This window comes from Humulus lupulus, chromosome 1, assembly GCF_963169125.1.
Source record: "Humulus lupulus chromosome 1, drHumLupu1.1, whole genome shotgun sequence".
NCBI lineage: Eukaryota > Viridiplantae > Streptophyta > Magnoliopsida > Rosales > Cannabaceae > Humulus > Humulus lupulus.
In genome coordinates this window covers 39,731,152-39,751,926 of record NC_084793.1, presented here as the reverse complement: position 1 = coordinate 39,751,926, position 20,775 = coordinate 39,731,152, and the positions used below count along the sequence as shown (strand labels likewise).

Below are 20,775 nucleotides of genomic sequence, written 5' to 3'. Positions count from 1 at the left end.
AATAATGCATTTACAATAATGGTAAACATTATTGTATTTGAGTATACAATAATATTTTTTGAAAGGTCAAAAGGGTTCTGTAGCATATGATGCAAAATTAAGTAAAAAAATATTGAAGTATTGTGTGTTGCTGTGATGATATGTGTATGTGTGTATATAATCTTGCTCCATGGGTTCTAGTTTTTTTTTTTTTTTGTCAAGGTGGTTTCAAACTTGTTTAACTATTGACAAGTATTAGTTGCAAAAAAAGTTGCACCATTTCAACTTTAAATCTCAAATAAGATTTTGTATCTTTCAAAAATTTAATTGGACTTATAAAACTAATTAAAATAAGTTTGTTGTTGTACCTTTATTCTTCAGTTATCGTTTCCTCAGCTCAATAACCTTTTGCAAAAGTATTGGATCCAAATTCAACTACTTTCCTTTTTTATTTTCTCTTGTAGTAAAACATGTCCTTTTTGAAGCTCTCCCTACTTTTGTTCTTTGGTGTTTTTGTTGAATTTCAGATAACAACTATGCAATATTTTTAAAATTTATAATTGCTTTGCCATTTGATTTTCTTCTGCTGTATGTTTTATGAAGACAACATTTGAGGATGTTTTCCCTGCGGAGGCAACAACTGTTGAGGAATATCTGCAGTAGGTACGTTAGTCTTAAAATTGTTTGCATCTGTGCTTGTTATCCTTTATTTTTTCTTTAAAAGATATTTTTTGCTTTCTCTACTTGCTCTGGAGTAACTATCCTTGTATGTTACTTTTGTTAGAGTGGTTTGAATGTGTTGGCATAATGTTATAACTAATTTAGCTACTCAAAACAATTATTCGAATTTTCTAAAATACAAGTGTTTATTCAAGCCATTGGTACTGACTGTTGGCATGTGAATTAGTTTTATAGTCTCTTTCTCTCTCTCACTCTCCTCTATAATATATATTTATATTTTGTTAAGAAGAGAGAATCATTCAATATATAGCTGCAAGCAAGCTTGAAAATTTAATTGATTTTGAGAAAATAGTTGTTCTTCTAACAATCTGATATACTTTGGCCATGTTTGTGACTGATAATGATTTCTTAATCATACCTATGCACCAGGTGCATGAAATGGAAATTATTTCAGCTGTCCAAGAAGCTCAAAAGGATAACCTCAGAAGTTTTAATGATTACATGTTGAAAGTGTTGGAGGTTAGTATGACACACGGGATATGCAGAATGTTACCCTAATCAATCAATGATATTGTGAGCGCATACATGATGAATAATATTTGGTTATTAATCTAATATATTTTAAATTCTTTTGAAGTTTTATAAGGTGTTTATATCATTGAGCTGAATAATGAACAAATTATGGACATATTATGTGTGCATAAATATATTCTATGCAGTGATTATCATTGCTGTTGAGCTTTGATCCTGATGGTTTTTAAATTTTAATGCTCTGTAGGAGGATTGGTAAAAAGAAAAATGAGATAGTCTTCAAAGCTTGAGTCAAATTTCCACATTACCTAGAACCAACATGATAGTTAGCAGTAATGGGGGTGCTCGCTCTGGTCAGATAGTGTCGATGAATTCTAGCCCTCAAGCTTCATCTGGTGCTTCTAGCATACAGCTTGTACCTCTTGCTAACAATCCTACCCTTGAGAAAAAGGCAGCTGTCTATGCTGAAGTTGTAAAGAATCTGAATGATGCAAGAGAACGTGGATTACCATTTAAAGTAAGTTGAAACAATTTTTTCCCTGTATTCAATCGATCTTATTATATATTTGATTCCTACCATTAAATGAAAGGAATTTAATCTTTAGTGGATTGTTAATTTTATTTTTTTTGACAAATGACCGAATTGCTGCTTTGAATTGTGAAGTTTTAGTTTTTTGACAAATTACTAAGTTACTACTTTAAATTCTATTTTCACTTTATGAAAAAGACACCTTAACGGAGTGATGCTTTAGAGATTGTTGTCAAGTTTTGTTTATGCTGAGTGAGATAAGTACCTATCTAATGGTTGTTGTTAGCATGTGATAGCTTTCAAGGGTGCTTATGAAAGTTTAGGTTTGGATGCATTTGGTGGAAAATCCGTTCATTTTCAGAAGATTTGTAACTGGTGAAGACTCGTCTATTCCAAAAAGTGTGTAAAAAAAGATGTCTTTAATTATTGGTGCAAGGCGCCATCTTGAGCGGGGTCATGAAAAATATGTAGTGGATACTATCCAAAGTCATCCTGCCCAGGTAATAACTTAATATTCTACCATGACAGTTTATTGCTGCCTAGCAGGATTTTAATATTTTGGGAATGATTTTTCCAATGATGCTTAGTGTAGCCTAGATTCTAGTAATTCTGTAGCTTTATTGATCCTTACTTGCTCATGTCTTATGCTCAAATTTTTTCTCCTGCTATTGTGTTTTACATTGATTTAGGGAACTTGCTATTTTGATATATTTCTGATTGTTTTACTTTTTTTTGGTCTTCTTCTTCTAATGTCATAACGTGCTCATACTACTTGGGCAGTAGCACTTTTTTGGACTTCCGAACCTTTCCTTTTAGTGCCAAGGCATTTTTCTTTTTCATTTTTGGGTGATTAAAAAGTATGGTGGCAGAGGGTGATGACTACTAGCATTCTTTAATTTATGATATTTTAGTAGAATACAATATGATGACACTTGGCTGAACACGAAGAAATTGAACCTAAATGCTTGGTTTATTTATAGTAAAAAGGTTTCATGATTGGAATTGGTTTATTCATATACCCTTTTCAAGGGTCCCTAAAGTCACTGAACTGATATTCTATATTACAGTAGAGTTTTCAAGGGTCCCTGAAGACAGTATTTGGAAATCTACAATAAAAATGGCAAATTCGTTACTCTTGTTATTTGGAACTTTATATTTGATCTAATTCTAGTTCATGTGTCTATGCTATTGGGTTTTCTTTATAAATTAGTTGTTGTATTGTATATATATATATTTATATGTTTGGTTGGTGTATCATTTGCATTTTCATTTCATAATCATAAAGTGTTTGAGCTAACTTTTCTAATGAGTATTTTACCAAGCATAAATCTTCAATATTTCATGCCTATGTGTTGTAGTTAGTATAATTGCATGGCCATCTTATAAAGTCGTAATGAGGTTATTAACTTTCTTTCTTTTTGTACTCTTTTAGTTTACTATGAACTCTAAGTTTAAGCATTAATTATTTAAACTCTTGTGTAGCTAAGCAAATCAACCTCACAACAAAGACAAGTGCACAATTGAATGGATGATGAATTGGAGGGTGGAGCAAGCTTCATGGTTTACTTTTTGTGTATTTTGTTATGTTTCTGTTTTTTACTTTTGAAGCAAAAGATGTGCAAGACTATAGAATTTTATTATGTATGCTTTCAAACTCAAGTTAGAACTAAGAACTTTTGAAGAGTACAGTGTCATGGTTTGAAGTAGTTCGTCTTCAAATGTAAAAATACTCATGGTTTATCATAAATATTGAATATTTTAGATTTTTTTATCTATTTAATATTACACTTGTGATCAATTGTGATTTTTTTTTAATAAAAATACAATAATAAAAACTTTTTACAATAATTAAAAATGCACACTACAAAATAACAAAATGTTATTACTGGGAGAATTTATAATAATTATGGTTGTTTTGTATAATATATTATAATTGGGACAAAAAGTTATGATTTATATAATAGAATGAACTAAAAATGTTATAAAATGATCAAATATAACAATTTTCATAACAGTTGGAAAGTGTTATGCATAAAGTATGAGATTAAACTTCAAATTTATAACTAAGTACTCTAACTAAATGTTATTATTTGAATATTATAGCAACTAAAAATGTGTTATTGAATAGTTTAAGATAACATTGAACATAACATTTGAATACTGTTATAGAAAAGACAGGACTTTTAATAACAGGGGCTATGTAAGTGTTTTTAGAAGCGTTATCAATACTCCCGGTTAGCAGTTTTTAAGTTTTATGAATACTGTTTTTTCTTGTAGTACAAATTTTCCCTAAAAATATTAGTTATTTTCTACCTCTTTATCCATCTCATCATGTCATTCCATCTCATTTAATGACTTGCCAAGTATGCATGAATTAAGTTGCTGACTGTGTACACTTTGCTGCAACAAAGTTGAAATGATGCTACAGTAAAGTACCAGGATTTCAGCTCCAAGATACTTTCTTTTCACATTTTCCACCAAGCTTTCGAAGCATCCTTTCTTTTTTTGGCCTTCAAAATAGATATCATATTTTTTAGTTCATAATCCATTATTTTCCAAGAAGATTTATCATTAATTTAAAAAAATTCACGAACAAAATTAAAAGACAAAATGACTAAAACCAAAAATTAAGAACACAAACACTCTACTTCACTTAGATTTTTAAGTTCACAAGCTCAATTAATAACTCTAAAATATAGAGTTATCATACCCCCAAACTTAAACCACTGCTCGTCCTCGATTGATGACTTTACTATCTAACAAACACACAACACCATAATTTATAAAGACACAAACACACCACACAACTACAAAAGACACAACTGACACCACAAAGACACAAAACAATAATCTTGGAATCAATTTGGAAATGGTCATATCAAAGTGGGGATAGAACTCTCAAATCAATGATTCAAATGATAACTCAAGTGTATATGAAAGCCAAGTTCCTCAAGTATTAAGATGCTAACCCAACCAAGTTTTCAATGTGTTCCCAATTAGTGCACAAATAGCTCTTCCCAATCAACCCATCTTCCCTAGATTAAACTAAGTAACAATCCTAAGGTTTAATTCATGCTTTCATATGTTGAACTCAATAACCCCTCTCCACTAATGTAGTTGGCAAAGTGATTTAGATTAATTGGTCTCTCAGTAGGAACGAACAGAGATAGAATCAGACCATTTCCCTAAATTTCTTTCTAGATATTCCTCAATGTCCCGGCTATTCACGGAACGTGAGAAGCAGATGATTATTCATCTGCTTCCAGAAGAAATCGAAGAATTTCTTGGGAATCCTACAAGATCCATTCGTTCTTTTTTCTCTAACAGATGGTCAGAACTTCATCTGGGTTCGAATCCTACTGAGAGATCCACTAGAGGTCAGAAATTGTTGAAGAAAGAACAAGATGTTTCTTTTGTCCCTTCCAGGTGATAAAAAAAATAAAGAGATAGTTAATATATTTAAGATAATTACGTATTTACAAAATACCGTCTCAATTCATCCTATTTCATCAGATCCTATTTCATAGTTTCCTTCTTATTATAAATTATTTAGAATTTGAACAAAAAAAAAAAAAATAGAAAAATTGATAAAAAAAAAATCATTGAAAAAAGAAACTCTTTTTTTTCTTGTACTTAATAATGAATTTACTGTAAAATCAAGTTTGAATTTTAAAACAAATTATTTACTTATTGAACAGAAACATGTGAGAATTAATTTAGAAGGATAAAAAAAAACGGAGAATACTCCACTAAATAGTAGAATACTCCAACCAAAGGGCTACTGCCGTACCAATAAAAAAGACGGTTGTCACTACTAGACGACGAAATGGGTTTTGGAATTTATTAACATTCTCCAAAAATGGTACTATTAATAATCCTGCAGGTATTGAAACCATTAAAAGAACACCCAATAATTTATTTGGTATTGTCCAAAGTATTTGAAATACGAGAAAAAAATACCATTCAGGCAATATCTCCAAAGGAGTTGCAAATGGATTCGCAGGTTCGCCAATCATTGATGGTTCTAGAACCGCTAAACCTATGTTACATGCAATAGTACCTAAAATTACTAACGGAAAAATATATAAAAGATCATTAGGCCATGCGGGTTCTCCGTAATAATTATGACCCATCCCTTTAGCCAATTTAGCTCTTAATACAGGATCGTTCAAGTTAGGTTTTTATCCATTCTCCATGATCAGATTATATTTATTTGATAGACTGTTGTCAATATGAATGATGAATTTCAATGTTGATAAAAGAATCCAATGGAGGAATGGCAACAAAAAAAATATTTATCTTGGATTGACACTGGATAGATAATTAACACATAGACAAAAGAAAAGGGTGTAAACGGACAATTAAATGAAAGAAGAAGTAGAAAACCTAGGTTTATTCAATTAATATCAATATCAATCAATATAAAGTAAGTAAAAGATATAAGTCAAAGTAAAAATAGTGAATGCTTTGCTTTTTATTTGTTCATATAATTTCTATGAAAAACACCCATTGATATCACAATAATATAAAAAATGGAAGAAAAAATTGTTTATTCTCTTGATATTTTTTCTATCTATTCCATCAATAAAACCAAAAAAGATATTTTTATTGTTATAAAAGACGACACGCCACTCCCTTTGGCAGCATCCACTAATTCAGAACTTAATTTGAAAACCATATTTCGACTCGGATGTTTTCGGGATGCCTCTAATAACCAACTAATGGCAAGTGCTTTTCCTTGTGTGGATCCTATTTCAATGGGAACCTGATGAATTGATCCGCCTACACGTTTTTCTTTTACTGCTATATCGAGAGTTACTCCACGTATTGCTTGATGTAAAACAGATAGTGGATTTGTTTCTGTCTTTTGTTGAATCATTTTCATGGCTCGATAGATAATTTTATAAGCTAATGATTTTTTTTTTCAGTATTTCAGAATACGGTTAACCAACATGTTAACTAATCAATTATGATAAATTGGATCGAATTTTGCAGTTTTTTCTTCTGCAGTACCTCGACATGACATGAGCGTGAAAGGGGTTCAATAATCAGTTTTCTTTTTATGAGGGATAAAATAATTTATTTTGGCTTTTTGACCCCATATTGTTGGGTGGATCTCAAAAGATATGAAAGATCTCCCTCCAAGCCGTACATACGACTTTCATCGAATACAGCTTTCCACGGAATTCTCTATGTATCTATGAGATCAGGTATGGAATTCTGTTTACTCACTTTAAATTGAGTATCCATTTCCCTCCCTTTCCTACTAGGATTGGAAATCTTGTATTTTACATATCCATACGATTGAGTCCTTGGGTTTCCGAAATAGTGTAAAAAATAAGTGCTTTAGATCATTGCTATTTGACTCGGACTTGTTCTAAAAAAGTCGAGGCATTTCGAATTGTTTGTTAACACGGACAAAGTCAAGGAAAACCTCTAAGCGGAGCCTGGATACTTCATTTTATTGGTCGAACCAAGCCAACCATAAATTATTTGAATTGCTAATATTAATTTGCATACCCCCCTAAAAAATATATTTAAGTGCACTTCATTGCATTTCACGCTCCAAATTTTTGATAATTCAATCAATCTTTCTTGGGCAAAAGGAAAGATATCTCGATCGGGGAATAGAATGGGGGAATACCATATGACCCAATATATCTGACAAGTCGCACTATACATCAACCCATGATGCATCTTCATCTCCAGGACTTCAAAAAGGTACTTTAGGAACACCAATAGGCATTAAATGAAAGAAAATATAAGTACTATATCTCACTTTGATGTGAAAGCATAAATATGTTTATTGTCTTAATAATATTGTATTGTATCTTTTAGCATCTTTTATACATAACATAGATTGAATAAGTTTAGTTCATATTATAAAAAAGGAAAATTCTTACAAATGGATCCTTTGAATGATGAAAAAAATAAAGAGGCAGTTACTTAGATAAAGTGCGATCAACGTCCGACCATTGCGTCTTGGTACTTATCGGGTGTAGAATAAATCCGCTTCTTGTTCCTACGAGCAAAATTGTTCCATTATTACTAAACTAAAAAATATTCTTACTAAAAGAGTAGAACAAATATGAATCATTTCCCTGAGATAATCAACTAAAAAAGTAAGGTCCTTAGTAGATTTTTTTTATAGTGCAATAAAGTTACATAGTGTCTATTTTTCATTGATATGAGGGGTATTTTCATGGGTTTTCCTTGGTATCGTGTTCATACGGTCGTATTGAATGATCTTGGCCATTTGATTTCTGTCCATATAATGCATACAACTCTGGTTGCTGGTTGGGCCGGTTTGATGGCTCTATACAAATTAGCAGTTTTTGATCCCTCTGATCTTGTTCTTGATCCAATGTGGAGACAAGGTATGTTCATTATACCTTTCATGACTCATTTAGGAATAACCAATTCATGGGGTGGTTGGAGTATCACAGGGGGAACTATAACGAACCCGGGTATTTGGAGTTACGAAGGTGTGGCTGGTGCACATATTGCGTTTTATGGCTTGTGCTTTTTAGCAGCTATCTGGCATTGGGATCTAGAAATATTTTTTGATGAATGTACAGGAAAACCCTCTTTGGATTTTCCCAAGATCTTTGGAATTAATTTATTTCTCTCAGGGGTGGTTTGCTTTGGTTTTGGCGCATTTCATGTAACATGATTGTATGGTCTTAGAATATCAGTATCCGATCCTTATGGACTAACGGGAAGGGTACAAGCTGTAAATCCAGCATGGGGTGTGGAAGGTTTTGATCCTTTTGTTCCGGGAGGAATAAATTCTCATCATATTGCAGTAGGAACCTTGGGCATATTGGCGGGTCTATTCCATATTAGTGTCCGTCCGCCCCAACGTCTATACAAAGGATTACGTATGGGAAATATTGAAACCGTCCTTTCCAGTAGTATTACCGCGGTCTTTTTTACAGCTTTTGTAGTTGCTGGAACTATGTGGATGGAAGGGTAGAGGCCTTTGGTGTCCCCTCTAGTCAAGAATTGGGGTGGGGCCTCACAATCACTAGTCGATATGCTTTTCTCTCATGCCTTTCTTCATTCATGGTTCGATATTCTGGCGTCCTAGGCGTAGAGGAACCACACCAATCCATCCTGAACATGATGGTTAGACTCTACTGTGGTGACGATATTGTAGGGGAGGTCCTGCAGAAAAATAGCTCGACGCCAGGATGATAAAAAGGTTAACACCTCTCATTCTTATTACATTCTTTTTTAACTATGAAAAAGAAAAAAAATGAAAAATGAAAAGGTCGTCTTATTCAAAACCACAATTATGAAATCCCTTCTCTCCCACTTCACACCTCGGAACGCACCGTTCTTATATAGAGAGAGGCACTTTCACATCTTCTTAAACCGAAACAGTTGGGGAGAGGAAAGGTGCCCTTTTTTAAGGTACTCCCGGGAACAGATCCAATAGAGACGGGGTAGGACTTGTAGCTTAGAGGATTAGAGCATGTGGCTATGAACCATGGTGTCGGGGGTTCGAATCTCTCCTCGCCCACAATTGGCCAAAAAGGGAAGGACCTTTCCCTTTGGGGGTAGGAATATCATGATCGGGATTGCGGACTCAAAGCTATGGAATTTGGGCATGGGTCTTTTGTCGAAATGGAATGGCCTTACTCTTTCTTTTTCTTTCTTTAATCTTTAAAGGTTGAAAATGAAAATCGAGTATGCCCGACCAGAATCAGCATATTTTCTTGTTTTACGCCCCGTAATTCTTCCTCAGCCAGGCGGGGGCGGAATAGCAGAGCAAGTACAAGTATTAGTAGCATAGAAAAAAAATGTGTTCTTTACATGGTTATAATGTAGGCTAGGTGATGGGTGTCGTATGCCGTACCAAATTTAATTATATTTATTCCTTATTACTCACTAAATTATTAGTAAAGTGGCAATAAGGTTCGAACCCATGAGGACTATTATTCAATTTATCATTCAAAATAAGAACAAGAATTAAATAGGAGATTTCGTTTCAAGATTTAATAACATAAAATACAGCAATAAACAAAGAACAATGGATAATATGATTTTAAAGAAACAGTTAAGAATTATTCTCCACCTTCGACAATCAACCTATCAACAATGATGAATAATATTTCCTATTCCCAATTAAACTATTAACCCTGCAGATAACACTTAAGCAATCAATTATCTCATTTTCCCTAATATAATTAGTTAAAGCAAAGCGCTCTTAATTAATCCTTTTTATCAAGCAATAAACCCATTAAGCATGTGATCTATTTAACCTAGGAAAAGCATTACATTCAATGAAAACAAGTTAATCTTGGCAAAAAATTCATTAAGCATGCAATTCATTTAACCTAGGTTCTATTCTTCATCACAATTAAAGTACCCGTCACAATACCCTAATTTCAATTTATCACTCTACTTAGAATCCTAAACTATTAGGTGAATAGCAATCCTAGGATAATAGTAGAATAATGCAAAACCCTAATAAGTTGGTCACCTAACAAGATCTCACAATATTCATAGCATAAAATTAGAAAAATAGAAACAATTTAATATAAGGGAATAGAAGGAATAAAATTTATCAATGCATTCAAGATCTCATGTCTAGGGTTTTGAAATAATCCTCAACTATAAAGAAAACCACTCCATAATCACATTCATATTCACAAACATAAATATTCAATGAAAATAAAGGAGTTTTGAGAAGGAAGAAAAACTAGATTGAACAATGTAGATGATGATGTATTTTCTCCTCCTCTTCTGCTCTTGCCTCTAAAATTCTCCATCCAAAGTTATTATAAAAGTTAACCCTAACCCCTTTAACATCCCTTTAAAAAATACATTTAAAATTAAAAAATTAAGGAAAAAATTGATCACTGGTCGCGACCACTAGAAAATGTATTTTCTAGAAAATTGGGCTCCGGCCGTGACCTGGGACATATCTAGCTGCGGCCACTGCGTTCTGTCCCCCTGGCTGCGACCTGGAATAAGGCTAGCCACGAACGTAGCAATTTTTTAATTTTTTCGGTTTTCTTCATTTGTAAGTACTTACGGCATTTTAACCATAACTTCCTAGATATAACTAGGAATTTGACGATTCAAAAAGCTATGGAAAGCTAAGAGAAAGATATAACACTTTTATTTCTTGAAATATTTCCAAAGGAGTATTGGAAAATTATCAAAATCAAGTGTGAAGTTAACTTGTAATTCCGAGCTTAAGCATTGCTTGTAACACATCCCAAATTAATTTGTTTTCATCCAAATGTCTTGAAAATCCTAAATACACAAAATAAAATTATTAAAAATATATAAAAAAATAATCAAGTGCATAATTATAGAAGAATAATGAATTAAAAATAGACAAATTTGGCATTTATCAAATTCTCCCACACTTGACATTTGCTTGTCCTCGAGCTAACAAAATAAAAACTAAACACATATGCAATGGTTTTGTCGAAAGCGTTAGTTGCATAAAAAATTGATCAAACAAATATGTCATAAGAAAAATCCGAATTCTACAACCTTAGAATTTCAACTCAATGCCCAGTCACTACTTAAACTTGATCTATTATGATTATGCACAATCAAATTTTACCAAATCACATGCACCCGAATCAATTTATACATGTCAAAGTATGTTTCAAAGTCTTTTGTATAGAAAATATTTATAATGAAAAACATCCACTCCATAGACATTAACCAATTATTCTCCACTAATATAAACACACATAATCAAGAATCAAAATGTCTTTAAAGGCTTGTAATGTAAGGCCAAGGTTAAAGGTAGATGAAAAATGAATATTTAAGCTTAAATCACATCATAGCCTATATTCATTCTATTCTCTAGATCTTCCTAACAATTTCCCATACAATTAAAAAATACAAAACCTTTCCCTTTCTTATTTTCATATCGATCTTACTATTTCCATGACACTTATACTTTTGCCAAACTTTTTTTTTTCAATACATAATTTTTTTCTCTTATCTTTTTTTTCTTCTTTTAATTCAACTTCATTGGGAGAAAAAGTAGATCAAAATTCCCCTTCTTACAATACATAACCCAACCCACAAAATCAAACATTCATATAAAACTATGGTGTAATGGGTCACAAGGAAAGATAAAATTTTCAAGTTGCGGAGGTTTAGATATTGGATTCATAGAATAAAATATTAGTCATTATGGCTCAAAAATGGAAAACTAGGGTATTAGATATCATTGGTAAGCTTGAAAGGCTCAAACGATCCAAAGAACATACCCTAATCATCATCCTAATCATGTGTACTTAGGATTTCACCTCAAATAATTAATCAATGATTTCTAGAGTGGTCGAGACTATATATAAGTAATATCATGCATAAATATCTTCAAACAATAATGAAAAGGTAAATCTAATTGTACACACATTATGTTAAAAAATCAAAGATTAGGCTTAAGTAACAACCACACAAGAGTTAAACACACAATTCATGCAAAATTCATCAAGTTCCTAGACATATTCTTATCTCAATCATAAGTTTTATCATTGATAGACAACTTTCAACATAACCATGCTTATGAAAACCTAAAAAAACTAAAAAAAAAAAAACTTAAATCAATTAAACAACACAAACACAAATAACAATTAAAGAAATGATAAATAAAAATAAAACATGCAATTTTCCCTTCCCCCACACTTAATTTAAGCATTGTCCTCAAGGCATATACTAAATAAAAAAAAATGCAAAATAAAAAAGATAAGGGTAAGAAAAACTCCCACAAGTTTGCTTTGTTTAACGTCGTTAGCTCGACTGACTGATGTGGTCATAATTGTTATGGTGGGTCATTTAACATAACCTTCTTCCCCCTGTACTTATCTATAGAATTCAACATATCAAACTGTATAACTTCACCATCAAATTCTATTGTAAGTACCCATACTTTGACATCCATATTTGTACTTGTAATCAGTAAGAATGGCCTACCAAATTGAACCTGCGCCAAAACATCTTCAACTATCCTTAGGGGATACGCATTAGTGTGATTAGCCAATCGGATAATAACACTAGCTTCTTTTAATAACCCTAGATTTAAAGAAGCAAAAATAGAATAAGATATAACATTAATAGATGCTCCTATATCTATCATACAATGATCAAACCTAGTTTTACCGATAGTGTATGGATTTATAAACACCCCAAGGTCTTGACACTTGGGTAGCAACTTCCTTTGGAGAATAGTAGAAACATTCTCCCCCACACTTATCTTTTTATCACTCTTCAGTTTCCTTTTATTTGTGGACAACTCCTTAGGAAGCTTAGCATATGGTGGTACTTGCTTAATAGTTTTAAGGAGCGAAATATTGATTTTAAGGATCACCTTATTTTCCTCCTCATTCTTAAATTTTGTCAATCTACTATGAAAAAGGAGGAATAGGGACATACGATCTAATAGTTTGTTTGTGTAGCATGTTCTGTGATGATGGACCAACTGACGTGAAAGTTTCAATCTCTAGTGGAGGAGATGCTTTTGGGGTTGAATTGTTGACTTCTTGAGTTGGAATTAGATCAAATGTTATGTCTGGATAAGGTGGCGTGTCAAGTTGTGTACCACTTTGGAGAGATAAGGTACTATCATTCTCTATTAAATTACTCTCCATTTCTGTGGGTAATTCTCCAATATTCTCAACCTCAAGATTATTCAATGATGTAGCAATTTTTCCCATAGTACTCTCCAAATTCTTGAGAGACGCTTCTGTACTCTGAAGAATAACTTGGGTCTGTATAGTTGAAGCCACCAATGTTTTTAGCATATCTGAAATTGATGTTTCCTGATCTTGTGACATTCCTGTAGGAGGTTTTTGAGGAAAAGACCCATAAGCTTACTCTGGCATCTTTTGAAGTTGGTGATTGCTAGCATTCATTGCATTGATGAGATCTCCAATTGATGGATCTGAATATTGTGGCATGAACTCATTATATTTTGATGGAGAATAGTAATTCAGATCAAAATATAGATTTCCATCATACTAAGTATTAGAATATTCCTCCCATTGTGAATTGTAATTGTTAGAATATGGGCCATATCTATTCATTTAAGGATCATAACAGTGTTGATAGTACATTGCCATGTCTCAAATCAAGTTCTATGCAAGCCCTGAAAACATCAATCACAACTTATAACCCAAGTTAGTAAAAAAAGAAAAAAAATATAAATAACAAATTAAATAAAATAGTCCCTGGCAATGACACCAAAAATTTGATGGGTGTCGTACGCCGTACCAAATTTAATTATATTTATTCCTTATTACTCACTAAATTATTAGTAAAGTGGTAGAAAGGGTCGAACCCACGAAGACTATTATTCAATTTTCATTCAAAATAAAAACAAGAATTAAATAGGAGATTTTGTTTCAAGATTTAATAACATAAAATAAAGCAATGAACAAAGAACAATGGATAGTATGATTTTAAAGAAACAGTTAAGAATTATTCTCCACATTCGACAATCAATCTATCAACAATAATGAATAATATTTCCTATTCCCAATTAAACTATTAACCCTTTAATTATCCTAGTTTCCCTAATATATTTAGTTAAAGCTAAGTGCTCTTAATTAATCCTTTTTATCAAGCAATAAACCCACTAAGCATGCAATCTATTTAACCTAGGAAAATCATTACATTCAATGGAAACAAGTTAATCTAGGCAACAAATTCATTGGGGATGCAATTCATTTAACCTATGTTCTATTCTTCATCACAATTAAAATACCCGTCACAATACCCTAATTGCAATTTATCACTCTACTTAGAATCCTAAACTATTAGGTGAATAGAAATCCTAGGATGATAGTAGAATAATGAAAAACCCTAATTAGTTGGCCACCTAACAAGGTCTCACAATATTCATAGCATAAAATTAGAAAAATAGAAACAATTTAATATAAGGGAATAGAAGGAATAAAATTTATCAATGCATTTAAGATATCATGTCTAGGGTTTTGAAATAACCCTCGACTATAAAGAAAACTACTCCATAATCACATTTATATTCACAAACATAAATATTCAATGAAAATAAAGGAGTTTTGAGAAGGAAGAAAAACTAGATTGAACAATGTAGAAGATGATGTATTTTCTCCTCCTCTACTGCTTTAGCTTCTAAAATTCGCCATCCAAAGTTATTATAAAAGTTAATCCTAACCCCTTTAATATCCCTTTCAAAAATACATTTAAAATTAAAAAATTAATGAAAAAATCGATCGTTGGCCGCGACCAGTGTTTCTTGGCGGCCGCGGCCACTAGAAAATGTATTTTCTAGAAAATCGGGTTGCGACTGTGGCTTGGGACATTGCATAAAGTCCTAAAAACACAAAATAATCTTATTAAACATGTATAAAAAAAATAATCAAGGGCATAATTATAAAAGAATAATGAATTAAAAATAGACAAATCTTAAAAATACCATATATTGGAAATATGAAACCGTATATATATAAGACCGTATATTTCAAATTTTTGACAGATACGGTGAAGTGTGTAATTTTTAATAGAATATGATAATGGAAATTTACAACACATAGTTTCTCAAAATTTATAGTTCTTTTTATATGAGATTTATTAGTCTAATTTTTAATAAGATGGGATTTGTTCGGTACTTCAATTTGTATCACCCTAAGGGTTTGAACAATGCACAATGGAGTTTTGTAGTGGTGCATGGAAATGACAATGACATCACCCAACTCTAATAATGGTAGAAGTGAAGCATTAAGTTCTGAAGCTCACATCGTGGGGAGTCTCGAGGAAGTGGAAATATGGCTCACCACCACTTAGAATAGCATAAATGAGAAGAATAAGCTTCAAACTGCAAGATTTCTCAAAGACCAAGTTCCATCCTCTCTGACAGTCTTTCGAAGTTGATCCAAAGATGGATTATGCACCAGTCAACGATAGAAACTCATGTGCGTGCTTGGTTTTGGAAAGAGACATCGTCATCACCAAAGATTGGATGGAGTAACTTGACCAAAAAATAAAAGCTCCACACGAGGCCCAAAATGAGGTTGTGCCACATGTGATTTGAGGGGTTAGGATCATGTAGGCAAGAGAAACACGATCATGAAACACATGTCAACAATGTTTATTGAAAAGTGGAATCATCATTGTTTTTCGTGAGGGAGAAATGAGACAAACAGGTGCAAGAGAAAGTTGGAGAATGAATATGGTAACACACTTGGTGTTCTGGGTTACATGGTGTTACCAATATTTTTTTCAAGTTTGGGTTATTCTCGAAAACTAAAGTTATTAATTTAAATAAGTGTAAAAAGAAAAAAAGTAACACAATAAACAAAATATTTGTCAGCCATTTGTATTAGATTTATGAATAATATCCATGTTGTTTTAATTTCTCATATGTTTCAATAAGCAAATCACATAAGAACATTGTTAGTTGGTATTTGCATTTTTTTAAGGATGCAAACTGGTTAAAATAGGTTATTGTCTAGTTTTGTATGCCAATTTCAGCAAGTAAATCACATAAGATGGTCAACGGTTATCATTTATATATTTTTAAAGATACAACAATTTAAAATACACTAGTTTCAGCAAGCAAATTACATAGGAAAGTTATTGTGTGGTTTTGTATGGTAGTTTCAACAAGACAATCATATATAAGGATTACTAGGTTGTTACGTAAGTGATAACTCTTTATAAATAATATTTCTTAAATACTGAGTAACGTGTAACCTTTGATGTGTAAACTATAACCTATGATATATCATCTATAACAATTTATGGTTTTTATATTAGTTTGAGCAAATAATTAGACAAAAAGGTTATTGGTTGGTTATGTATAGCAATTTCAGCAAGGATATCAAATATGAAGGTTACTGTATGGTTGAATAAGCTATAGACATTCTTTCTGAATTAATATTTTGTTTTTCTTTTGTTTTTTTAAACATTGGGTAACTTGTAACCATTGATGTGTAATCTAAAACATTTGATTATTAGAGACATTGTATTGTGTATAAGTTACACCTGAATAGCTTATATATACAAGCCTAAGACCGAGGAAGAGTAACAAAAAACAAAACTAACTACAGTTGTACAATAACATAAATGTAACAGAATTGGAACTAACTAACAACTTCTCAACCCCCCCTAAAGAAGCCACTCTAAGTTTGTCTCTTAAAAATAAAAATCTGGTGCTAGATAAAGCTTTAGTTAGGATATTAACAACTTGATCACATGTTGGTGTATGTTTGACAATGAGCTGCTTGTTCAATATCCTCTCACGAATAAAATGTAAGTCAAGCTCAATGTGTTTGGTCTGGGAATGCAACACTGGATTGCCTGAAAGAAATATAGTATTTTGATTGTCACACCATATTCATATTGTTGGAGGAGAAGCTCGAGGAAGCCTAATTTCAAACACAAGTGACTAAATCCATACAACTTCTACTGTAGCATTTGCTAAGCTATGATACCCAACTTCCGTGCTTGAACAAGACACAATGCGCTGTTTTTTAGAAGCCCAAGAAACAAGGTTTGCACCAAGATAAACATAGAAACCTGAAGTGGAGCGGCTATCATCTGGGTCCGATGCCCAATATGCATCACAAAATCCTGTCAAAGAGAGATTAGAGCACTTCTTAAGGCTCAACCCAAAATCCAAAGTCCCTTTGAGATACCGCAAGATCTTCTTCATAACTTTCCAATGAGATTCAAGCGGAGACTGCATGTATTTAGAGACTTTGTTGAAAACATAAGAGATTTCAGATCGTGTAATAGTGGCATACTACAGTGCTCCCACAAGACTCCTATAAAAGTGGGTGTCAGGAACAGGATCACTGCCAAAGGCAGAAAGTTTTTCACCACCAGACATAGGCGTTGGCAGAGAGTTGGCATACTACATTTTAGCCTTGCACAACAAATCAGTAAGGTACTTCTTTTGGCATAGGCAGAGACCATCAGTAGTATGTTGCACTTGGATGCCAAGAAAGTAATTGAGATCACCAAGATCTTTGAGTGCAAAAGAAGTATGTAGTCTAGTGATTAGAGCTGAGATAGCATCTGGTGAACTCTCTGTAACCAATATATCATCAACATAAACTAATACAAAAGTTATGTGATGGTTAGTGAAGCGAACAAAAAGAGACTTATCAGCTCTAGCACAGATAAAGCCAAAAGAAAATAATGCATTGCGAAGCTTGTCAAACCAAGATCTTGGTGCTTGTCGAAGCCCATAAATAGCCTTATGAAGCTTACACACCAAATGAGGAGAAGCAACTTCCACAAAACCAGGAGGTTGGGCCATGTAAACCTCTTCACTAAGATCCCCATTCAAGAATGCATTGTTAACATCCAATTGCTTTATACACCAACTATTAGAAAGAGCAATTGTAAGTATAATACGAATGGTACTCTGCTTTACCACAGGGCTAAATAGGTCTCAGTGAAATCAAAACCATATTGTTGAAGAAAACCTATAGTAACCAGCCTAGCTTTATGTTTGGAAATAGTACCATCTGCATTCTCTTTGAGCTTAAAACCCACTTGCACCTAATAGCCTTCCTCCCTAGAGGCAAAAGAGCCAAGGACCAAGTTCCATTCTTTTGGAGTGCATCAAACTCAACTTGCATAGCAGATTTCCAAGCAACATTCTGCAAAGCATCAGCTAAAGTGATGGGTTCTTTGGATGCAATGAATGCTTTTGGTTTGTAAACCCCTGCTTTAGCCCAAGTATTCATTGTATGCGTGTTAGTAGGGCCCGTGGGTATGGATGGTGCTGGTAACTCAACTGAAACAAAAGGTATGGACGATGGATGGATAGTAGAGGATGGATTTGAAAGAGACATGGGTGGTGTAATTTGTGGCTCAGCCGAGACAGTAACACTAGAGTTGGAACGAGGATGTGATGAGGAAGAGGTGGAATGAGCTGGAAAACCAATAGAAGTAGAGCGAGATGGAGTTGGAACAGGAGGAGAGCATGGGTGAGATGGAAAACTGACCATGGGAATTAGAGCAGACAAAGAAGTACGAGATGAAGAGCCATTGGACACGGCTGTACGATTAGTAACATTTAGAGTGGAAAAAGGAAAGGAAAACTCATTGAACACTACATCCCTTGAAATGTAAACTCTACCACTTGAAGACAAGCATTTATAGCCTTTGTGTTGTAGAATATACCCAAGAAAAGTACATTGGACAGATCTAAACTCAAGCTTATGTTTGTTGTAAGGTTTGATATTTGGAAAACAAGCACAACCAAACACTCTTAATTGGGAATAATTGAGTTTTATATGATATAATAGTTGAAGAGGTGTGTTGTGTTGAAAATATGTGAGGGCAGTCTATTTATTAGGAATGTAGAGGCTGTAATGGCTTCATCCCAATACTTCAAAGGCATTGAAGCATGGGCAAGAAGAGTAAGGGCTGTTTCAACTAAGTGTCTGTGTTTCCTTTCAGCAACACCATTTTGTTGGTGCGTGGTTGGGCAAGACAGCCTATGGTGAATACCATGTTGGATAAGATAGGACTTGAAAGCTTGATACTTACCTCCCCAATTGGACTGAATAGCCTTGATAGAACACTCAAATTCTTTTTCAACTTGTGTTTTAAAATTGACAAAGGTTTGTAAAGCTTTAGCTTTAGATTTTAATAGGAAAACCCATGTATACCAAGAATAGGCATCTATGAAATGGGTGTAATATTTGTATCCATTAGAAGAGGGAGTGGGAAATGGACCCCAAATGTCTGAATGAATTAGTTGTAATGGTTTGGTATACTTAGTATCAGAATTGGGAAAGGGAAACTTATGGATTTTTCCTTCACAACAAGCATCACAAAAATCTGAAAAAGTTATATTGCTGTCAGAAATGTTACAAGATGGCATTATACTTTTGACAATCCTAGAAGAGGGATGCCCCAATATGCTATGCCACAAAGAAAAGGTACTTAAAGAATGTACATTAAAAGAGCTCACTTGAACATTGTTAACAGAACACGAGTTTGAAGACTTGGACACACGAACAGAGGGAGAAGACTGATGTTGAAACTTCATTGTGGAAGAAGGAATGACATAGAGCCCATGGCTAAGATGTCCTTCCATCAGGATTTGTTTTGTGGCTTGGTCTTTCACAAGACAATGGTTAGGATAGAGCTCAAAATAGGAATTATTATCTAGGGTAAATTGAGAGACACTTATGAGATTTTTTGTTATGAGAGGGACATGAAGCATTCGGTTTAGAGTAAGATTTTTGGAAGAAAAAGGAGTGTGAAAGATTGACTTACCAACATTGTGAATAGGAAGGCCTGCACCATCACCCATATGGACCTGCTCAGAGCCAAAGTAAGGAATTTGTTGACTAAAAGTAGATGCATCAGTAGTGCAATGACTTGTAGCCCCTAAATCTGGATACCAGGATGAGTCTAGAACAGTATCTGCAGTAGCTACATGAACCGATTTCCTATCAACATTTTCAGCACCAACCCCTGGGAACTCATTATTGAAGTGCTGGTAACACTTTGAAGCACGATGACCTGGTCTTGAACACAGCTGACAAACTAGTCCACCACCCAAAGAAGTACATGGAGTAGAAGAAGAACCACGACCAGGAGTTGAAGAAGTGAAGTTGTTGTTCGAGTATCCACCTCGATAGTTGATAGCAAAACAATTCCAAGAGGATCTACCACCACCATGACCATAAGTAGAGTGTGAAGAAGGGGAGAAAACAGATCTAAGATTAGTATGAGTAAAAATAGATCTAGCCTCAGTAGGAGGAAAAGTAGATCTAGCATCAGTAGGAGTATAGGTCGAGTAACTTAGGGCTTTGCCACAATATCCACGAGTGTGAGCAAGATTGATAGAATCAAGCTCCTTATTATAACTATCCATTCGATGTTATTGAGAGGAAAGAAGAGAATCAATCTCAGCAATGGTGTATGGTTGATTTCTAGAATTGAATGAAATCACAAAAGTATCATAATCGGGAGGTAATCCTTTGAAAATCGCAGCAATGTGTTCTTTCATAGTAACATTATGGCCAATAGATCCAAGACGATCCACCATAGATTTGATACGCAGCAAG

The 20,775-nt window shown here is 33.4% G+C and overlaps 2 protein-coding genes and 1 pseudogene across 2 annotated transcripts; 1 reads left to right on the top strand and 2 right to left on the bottom strand.

The window, feature by feature from the left end:
• The first annotated feature begins 7,922 nt into the window (after nt 1-7,922).
• LOC133813629 (photosystem II CP47 reaction center protein-like) lies at nt 7,923-8,696 on the top strand (annotated as a pseudogene).
• A 3,825-nt stretch (nt 8,697-12,521) lies between these two features.
• LOC133813613 (uncharacterized) lies at nt 12,522-13,533 on the bottom strand. Its single transcript, XM_062246874.1, has 3 exons — nt 13,184-13,533; nt 12,860-13,101; nt 12,522-12,772 (listed from the first exon to the last, which is right to left on the bottom strand). Exons 1-3 carry the CDS (start codon nt 13,531-13,533, stop codon nt 12,522-12,524), a joined length of 843 nt encoding a protein of 280 aa, XP_062102858.1.
• A 3,593-nt stretch (nt 13,534-17,126) lies between these two features.
• LOC133813597 (secreted RxLR effector protein 161-like) lies at nt 17,127-17,570 on the bottom strand. The gene is made up of 2 exons (XM_062246873.1): nt 17,499-17,570; nt 17,127-17,420 (listed from the first exon to the last, which is right to left on the bottom strand). The coding sequence occupies exons 1-2, from the start codon at nt 17,568-17,570 to the stop codon at nt 17,127-17,129; spliced, it is 366 nt and encodes a 121-aa protein (XP_062102857.1).
• Between the last annotated feature and the right edge of the window lie 3,205 nt (nt 17,571-20,775).